This window comes from Hippocampus bargibanti, linkage group LG13 (assembly GCF_051943395.1).
Source record: "Hippocampus bargibanti isolate YZ-2025 linkage group LG13, ASM5194339v1, whole genome shotgun sequence".
Taxonomy (NCBI): Eukaryota; Metazoa; Chordata; class Actinopteri; order Syngnathiformes; family Syngnathidae; genus Hippocampus; species Hippocampus bargibanti.
In genome coordinates, this window is record NC_142746.1 from 20,691,349 (window position 1) to 20,700,174 (window position 8,826).

Below are 8,826 nucleotides of genomic sequence, written 5' to 3' on the forward strand. Positions count from 1 at the left end.
ATGGTCCTTTTTTGCGGCTGAAAACGCCTTACTATACATGGTCGTTTTTGTCGGCTAAAAACGCCTTACTATACATGGTCCTTTTTTGCAGCTGAAAACGCCTTACTATACATGGTCGTTTTTGTCGGCTGAAAACGCCTTACTATACATGGTCGTTTTTGTCGTGCAAAAAACGCCTTACTATCCATGGTCCTTTTTTGCAGCTGAAAACGCCTTACTATACATGGTCGTTTTTTTCGGATAAAAATGCCTTACTATACATGGTCGGTTTTTTTCGGCTAAAAACACCTTACTATACATGGTCGTTTTTCGGCTAAAAACGCCTTACTATACATGGTCGTTTTTGTCGTGCAAAAAACGCCGTACTATACATGGTCGTTTTTTTCGGCTAAAAACGCCTTACTATACATGGTCATTTTTTTTCAGCTAAAAACGCCTTACTATACATGGTCTTTTCTTCGGCTAAAAACACCTTACTATACATGGTCGTTTTTTTCGCCTAAAAACGCCTTACTATACATGGTCGTTTTTTGCAGCTGAAAACGCCTTACTATACATGGTCGTTTTTTGCGGCTGAAAACGCCTTACTATACATGGTCGTTTTTTTCGGCTAAAAACGCCTTACTATAAATGGTCATTTTTTTGGCTAAAACCGGCTTACTATACATGGTTGTTTTTTGCAGCTGAAAACGCCTTACTATACATGGTCGTTTTTTGCGGCTGAAAACGCCTTACTATACATGGTCGTTTTTTTTCGGCTAAAAACGCCTTACTATAAATGGTCATTTTTTTGGCTAAAACCGGCTTACTATACATGGTCCTTTTTTGCGGCTGAAAACGCCTTACTATACATGGTCCTTTTTTGCAGCTGAAAACGCCTTACTATACATGGTCGTTTTTTACGGCTAAAAACGCCTTACAATACATGGTCGTTTTTTTTCCGGCTAAAAACGCCTTACTATACATGGTCTTTTCTTCGGCTAAAAACACCTTACTATACATGGTCGTTTTTTTCGGCTAAAAACGCCTTACTATACACGGTCGTTTTTCGGCTAAAAACGCCTTACTATCCATGGTCATTTTTTTTCAGCTAAAAACGCCTTACTATATACATGGTCCTTTTATGCAGCTGAAAACGCCTTACTATACATGGTCGTTTTTTGCAGCTGAAAACGCCTTACTATACATGGTCGTTTTTTTCGGCTAAAAACGCCTTACAATACATGGTCGTGTTTTTTTTCCGGCTAAAAACGCCTTACTATACATGGTCTTTTCTTCGGCTAAAAACACCTTACTATACATGGTCGTTTTTCGGCTAAAAACGCCTTACTATACATGGTCGTTTTTTTTTCCGGCTAAAAACGCCTTACGATACATGGTCTTTTCTTCGGCTAAAAACACCTTACTATACATGGTCGTTTTTTTCGGCTAAAAACGCCTTACTATACATGGTCGTTTTTCGGCTAAAAACGCCTTACTATACATGGTCGTTTTTTGCAGCTGAAGACGCCTTACTATACATGGTCGTTTTTTGGGCTAAAAACGCCTTACTATACATGGTCCTTTTTTGCGGCTGAAAACGCCTTACTATACATGGTCGTTTTTCGGCTAAAAACGCCTTACTATACATGGTCGTTTTTTGCAGCTGAAAACCCCTTACTATACATGGTCCTTTTTTGCAGCTGAAAACGCCTTACTATACATGGTCGTTTTTTTCAGCGAAAAACGCCTTACTATACATGGTCCTTTTTTGCGGCTGAAAACGCCTTACTATACATGGTCCTTTTTTGCAGCTGAAAACGCCTTACTATACATGGTCGTTTTTTTCGGCTAAAAACGCCTTACAATACATGGTCGTTTTTTTTTCCGGCTAAAAACGCCTTACTATACATGGTCTTTTCTTCGGCTAAAAACACCTTACTATATATACATGGTCGTTTTTTTCGGCTAAAAACGCCTTACTATACATGGTCGTTTTTCGGCTAAAAACGCCTTACTATACATGGTCATTTTTTTCAGCTAAAAACGACTTACTATACATGGTCCTTTTTTGCGGCTGAAAACGCCTTACTATACATGGTCCTTTTTTGCAGCTGAAAACGCCTTACTATACATGGTCGTTTTTTTCGGCTAAAAACGCCTTACAATACATGGTCGTTTTTTTTTCCGGCTAAAAACGCCTTACTATACATGGTCGTTTTTTTCAGCGAAAAACGCCTTACTATACATGGTCCTTTTTTGCGGCTGAAAACGCCTTACTATACATGGTCCTTTTTTGCAGCTGAAAACGCCTTACTATACATGGTCGTTTTTTTTCGGCTAAAAACGCCTTACTATACATGGTCTTTTCTTCGGCTAAAAACACCTTACTATACATGGTCGGTTTCTTTCAGCGAAAAACGCCTTACTATACATGGTCCTTTTTTGCGGCTGAAAACGCCTTACTATACATGGTCCTTTTTTGCGGCTGAAAACGCCTTACTATATACATGGTCCTTTTTTGCAGCTGAAAACGCCTTACTATACATGGTAGTTTTTTTTCGGCTAAAAACGCCTTACTATACATGGTCTTTTCTTCGGCAAAAAACGCCTTACTATACATGGTCGGTTTTTTCAGCGAAAAACGCCTTACTATACATGGTCCTTTTTTGCGGCTGAAAACGCCTTACTATACATGGTCCTTTTTTGCGGCTGAAAACGCCTTACTATACATGGTCCTTTTTTGCAGCTGAAAACGCCTTACTATACATGGTCGTTTTTTTCCGGCTAAAAACGCCTTACTATACATGGTCTTTTCTTCGGCTAAAAACGCCTTACTATACATGGTCGTTTTTTGCAGCTGAAAACGCCTTACTATACATGGTCGTTTTTGGGCTAAAAACGCCTTACTATACATGGTCCTTTTTTGCGGCTGAAAACGCCTTACTATACATGGTCCTTTTTTGCAGCTGAAAACGCCTTACTATACATGGTCGTTTTTTTCGGCTAAAAACGCCTTACTATACATGGTCGTTTTTTGCAGCGGAAACGCCTTACTATACATGGTCGTTTTTTTTCGGCTAAAAACGCCTTACTATACATGGTCATTTTTTTCAGCGAAAAACGCCTTACTATACATGGTCGTTTTTTTTGGCTAAAAACGCCTTATTATACAAGTTCATTTTTTTGGGCTAAAACGCCTTACTATACATGGTCATTTTTTTCTGCGAAAAACGCCTTACTATACATGGTCGTTTTTTTCGGCTAAAAACGGCTTATTATACAAGTTCATTTTTTGGGCTAAAAACGCCTTACTATACATGGTCATTTTTTTCTGCGAAAAAGGCCTTACTATACATGGTTGTTTTTTTCGGCTAAAAACGCCTTACGATACATGGTCTTTTCTTCGGCTAAAAACGCCTTACTATACATGGTCGTTTTTTTCCGCTAAAAACGCCTTACTATACAGGGTCATTTTTTCATCTAAAAACGCCTTACTATATAAATGGCCTTTTTTTTGGGGCGAAGAACACCACAACAGAGTTTTCTTAGGTTTTGACTTTATCCTGCAAAAAAACAAACACCAACAACCCACAGAATAATCACATCACTCTAACTGAGAACTGAACATTTTACAATTTACATCATTTTTTCCCGAATATATAAAAAATATACAAAGCAGAATCATGCAAGAAAGTCCACAAGTCTTTAACTTAAATAATACAAGCAGGAAATTCTTCATCCATCCATCCAAAGACGACGTGCGCCTTTGTTTCAAGTTCACCAGGATGAGAAGATAATTTGACATGAGCATTGATTTGCATGAATTCAAGCACAAAGTACGATTTTGGCTCAGGTTGTGCACCCACCAACCCAAATGCTCATTAGTACCATGAACTTCTTTTGACAAACCCAAATTTTTGGTCTGCAGCGAGAATAAAAAAGAATTTAGCGTATTTTTCAGTGTATAAAGCTTTGATTTTCTTCAAAAGATGACCCTGCGGCTTATACGAAGGTGCGCCTTATATGTGAAATCATATTGAGCCACAGCAGGTCACGCAACTACTGCTAGCAGCCACTGACTCCATTTCCCCCCTGTAGAAGTCGTACTCTAGCCTTATAACGTGGTAGGCCTTAAACAGGTAACATCCGACTTACGACCGAGTTCTGTTCCGACCAAACGGTCATAAGTCAAAACGGTCTTAAGTCGAAATCCATTCAAAATGTAGAGTAGTGACTCAGAGGCGAAATGACTGGCAAACTGCCCCCCCTCTGGTGCCATCACACGGTCGATTGCTGTGCGAGAGTGAGATGCTGGATGGCTGGCCAAAATTGTCCTACGCGTTGCCGGCCTGCTAGCACGTTGCGGTGCCAGGCGTACAATTAAAATTTTAAAAATAGGGTATGGAGGTCGTGGTCGTAAGTATGGGTGGTCGTAAGTCGAGATGGTCGTAAGTCGGATGTTACCTGTACAAACGAGCAGGAGTGTGCGAGTCATTTAGCCTCCGAGTCTCTATTCAAGATTTTTAATGGATTTCGACTTACGACCATTTTGACTTACAACTGTTTGGTCAGAACGGAACTCTGTTGTAAGTCGGATGTTATCTGTAAAGGTATAAAGACGAGCGGGAGTGCGCGAGTCATTTAGCCTCCGAGTCTCTATTCAAGATGTTGAATGGATTTCGACTTACGACCATTTCGACTTACAACTGTTTGGTCGGAACGGAACTCGGTCGTAAGTCGGATGTTATCTGTAAAGGTATACAGACGAGCGGGAGTGTGCGAGTCATTTAGCCTCCGAGTTACTATTCAAGATTTTGAATGGATTTCGACTTACGACAATTTTGACTTAAGACCGTCTGGTCGTAAATCGGATGTTACCTGTAATACAGACGAGCGGGAGTGTGCACGTCATTTAGCCTCCGAGTTTCTATTCAAGATTTTGAATGGATTTCGACTTACGACCATTTCGACTTACAACTGTTTGGTCAGAACGGAACTCGGTTGTAAGTCGGATGTTATCTGTAAAGGTATACAGACGAGCGGGAGTGCGCGAGTCATTTAGCCTCCGAATCTCTATTCAAGATGTTGAATGGATTTCGACTTACGACCATTTTGACTTACGACCGTAAGTCAAGTCGTAACGGAACTCGGTCGTAAGTCGGATGTTACCTGTAATACAGACGAGCGGGAGTGTGCACGTCATTTAGCCTCCGAGTTTCTATTCAAGATTTTAAATGGATTTCGACTTACGACCATTTTGACTTACAACTGTTTCGTCGGAACGGAACTCGGTCATAAGTCGGATGTTATCTGTAAAGGTATACAGACGAGCGGGAGTGTGCGAGTCATTTAGCCTCCGAGTCTCTATTCAAGATGTTGAATGGATTTCGACTTACGACCATTTTGACTTATGACCGTTTGGTCGGAATGGAACTCTGTCGTAAGTCGGATGTTATCTGTATTTGGAAAACTTTTCCATATTTATACATTAAAACTTTTTTTCATACATTTCATCATTTTAGGTGCACCTTATACTCCGGTGCGCCTTATATACGGAAAACGTTAGAAAATACACCATTCATTGGGGGTCGCGCCTTACACTGCGCTGCACCTTATACACTGAAAAATACGGTAGTCCCACTTTTTCCACAGCATTTTTTTAACTTCCATTTAACTTCCATTCTGAACACTATTTATTTATTTGTACACTATTTACATAAAAATATTACACCAAAAAATACCCTCCAGTCCCCCCCTCCAAAAAAAAAAGAGTCCCATTCGGAAAGTGGCCTCGTGTATCGTCTCCTCGGAGGGATTAGCCTTGCGAGCTCGCAAGGCGCCGTCTTGCGCGCGGCTAGCGAAACACTCGAGAGAGCATCGATGGAGACGGCGCTACGAGTTAAGTGCCAGGAGAGGAAGATGTATTGCTTTGGCGTAGGCCTCATCGACGCTCGCCATTAAAACACATGGGGCGCTTCATCAGAGAGCTTGATGTCGGCGTGCAATGGCAGGTAGCCTAGCCAAGCGGGACATAAAAAAAAAAAAGAGACAGGAGGAGTTTTATGTTGCTATTAGCATAAGGAGCTACGTGTTGTGTTTTTTTTTGTCTCATGTGCGCATTCATCTTTGATGGGTCAAGCGCTAAGCCGCGGCGGCGACGAGTAAATCAAACCGCCGCGGCTGATGAAAATGCTTTCACCCTCTTCGGCGGCGCTCTCCGTACGCTAATTATTTTATCGGGATGAATAACTCACATCGCTCCGCCCCCCCGACACCGACGCCATAAAGTATTGCTAGCGTAAAGTCAAAATACACCAAGGCAATGTGTTTACTAGACAATCTTTAGACTGTTTGATCATATGTTTAACGATTTGTTTTAAATATGCAGTACATATGCACCTAAAGGCTAGCAACTATTCATTTGACGACAATGAGGTTAAAATTTTAGCAAAACAGATAGTTTGAAAAGGGAGTAAAAGAAGCTATTTTCATAAAACAGCAAAACCCTTCACTAAATCGCCATGGTGGGGTGAGGTTCAATTTGGATCGTTCCTTAGGCAACGTAGGCTTAGTTATGCTGATGAGGTGATCCCAGATCAAATGGGGCAATCAGACCAGTCGTAGCAGGCCAGTCAGGCAGGACAATAGAAGTAATCAGTGTAGCCGCAGGGAGTAGTCCTCTGCTCCTCCCCCAACCTGAGACCAATCATAGCAGAGTCTGGCACCACCACGTCTGGACAGTAGGGATATATATAGGGTCGAAACTACCAGCAAAAGATTTTAGTTTGCTTACGAATCCTCTTGGATAAGAAGCGAAACGTCCTTCAAAGATGACAGCTGAAGAAACCTTCTCACCGATTTTTTTTTAAAGCACAAAAAGCAGGAAATATCACCTTCAAAAAGCTTCGCCGTTTATTCAAAGGTGAAGTTACGAGTCATAAAAGAGCGAGGCCGTTAAGCGTGAGCGACGCAAAGCTTCGGATTTGATGCTACGGTTGAAAGCTAGCCTTGAGAAGTCCTTTGATAGTCTTTTTTTTTCATCGCCCAGCCTCTTTGGCCTCCTTTTTTTTTTACTTTTTTTGTCACCGATGTCGTACACTATGATAAAAGATAAAACGTACCTCCGCTTTTGGAATCGAGGCGTACGTCCACGCGATCCAGTGAGGTCATGCCGGCCGCCTCGGCTTTAGCGTCCGTCATGGAGGTGACGGTGGGTACGACCTCTTGCTCTTTGTCGGGCTGCTCTGTAGTGTATGTTTTGAGGCCTGGGATCTTCCTAGTGGGGGGTCAAAAGGGCAAACGTTATTGGAAATGGAATTTTTGAAAGGTCAGGTCAGTGCCGGTTAACTCGTAGCCCTGAACGATGGAGCAGCTAATGGCAAAAAAAAAAACTTTAAAGCCTACTTCACACTTGTAAATTATAATTGTGAAATACTGCCCCCTGTGGCTAATTGGTGTACTGCTTTGTATATGAGCGAGGCAACAGCTAATTTATTGATGGCACTGCAAAGACCCTTATGGGATCCCTCAAGGGTCAATCCTACGACTCCTTTTCTTTCGTCTGTTACCATTGGGTCAAATGCAGTGGCGGATTGTCAAGGCCTGCAAAGCCTTCTCTGCTGGCCATACCTGTCAACTTTAGCTAATTTATTAATCTAGCTAAGTTATTATTATTAACTATCTATTAGCGAGCTAGCTAGCTTCCTATCTATTTAAGTTACTTCTGGGGTGAACTGAACGCTAGTGCGTGTGGCTGCCGCTGCTCACCCACAGGAAAACTTGTGACTGTAAAGTGACCTTGAGAGTTTTGAAAGGCGCTTATGAATGAAATGTATTATTATTATTCTTATTATTATTATTATTATACGTGCCCTTATGAATTATTACAATTCACGTATAAAAGTTGTAGTACGGCGGACAGGAAGTGATGAAAATATGCTAACATAAGCGGAAATGCAGACAGCGTACCGCGCATTATCGATCGTACACAGAGATTAAAAAAATAATACGATTGAGGATTACTTCTGCTGGTTTGCCGTAACCATAGTAGCGATCGGCGGCGGCATTGTCGTTAGCTAACAGCTAACTGCAGGCTATTTATTGTACAGCCGTGACTTTTATTTTGGTTCGTTTTGGCTCAGACAACATGTGTTGTAAAGTTGTAGCACGCCGTACATTATTTGAAACCGCATAAACGTATAAAATACAGGGAAGGTACGAAAGGTTGACAGGTATGAACACTGAAACGCGTTAGCTCATGACCCAAAATGATTTAGCGCTATGCTAACCTGCTACGAATTACAGTGATACCTCGGTTTTCGACCATAATCCGTTTCAGAAACCTGTTCGAAAACCGATTTGTTCAAAAACCGAAACAGCACTTTCCATTAAAATCAATGTAAAAAATCATAATCCGTTCAAAATCTAGAAAATAACTTTTTAACTATTTCATCGCATAAACCGGATAAAAACTTCATAACAGAGCATGGCATGTGTAAAATTCTATAAAAACAAACTTTTATTTTCACCAATTTTTAACATCAACATTGACATCTGTACATAAAAATCTCTGTATCTTTCTGCCACGGGGCGTGTTGGCACCTATCCCAGCTGTCTTTGGGCAAACACAGGGCACACTAACTTTTCAAACCATCCTCCGCTTGCTTTAAAATCATACTATTTAGGAGATCTTAGCCAAATATGTCAGCATTTTCGCAAAAATAAAACAACAACAATATTAATGTGTCGGTCACAATGAGGAAGACGTGACATATAAGGAAGTGACGTATAAGGAAGCGGAGGGTTGTCGAGTGATGCATTCAGATGCACTCAGTTTGGTTGAGA

General features: G+C 41.1%; 1 protein-coding gene across 2 annotated transcripts in view; it reads right to left on the reverse strand.

The window, feature by feature from the left end:
• Nucleotides 1-3,556: 3,556 nt before the first annotated feature.
• The window catches only part of LOC148889685 (VPS10 domain-containing receptor SorCS1-like), a 116,646-nt gene continuing 111,376 nt past the window's right edge, over nt 3,557-8,826 (reverse strand). For both annotated transcript variants that reach the window (XM_089011884.1, XM_089011883.1), the window contains 2 exons: nt 7,104-7,258; nt 3,557-5,998 (listed from right to left, as the gene is read on the reverse strand). In XM_089011884.1, the coding sequence (XP_088868010.1) occupies nt 5,940-5,998; nt 7,104-7,258 (214 nt within the window). In that variant the 3' untranslated portion in view covers nt 3,557-5,939. The remainder of the gene's footprint in view (nt 5,999-7,103; nt 7,259-8,826) is intronic.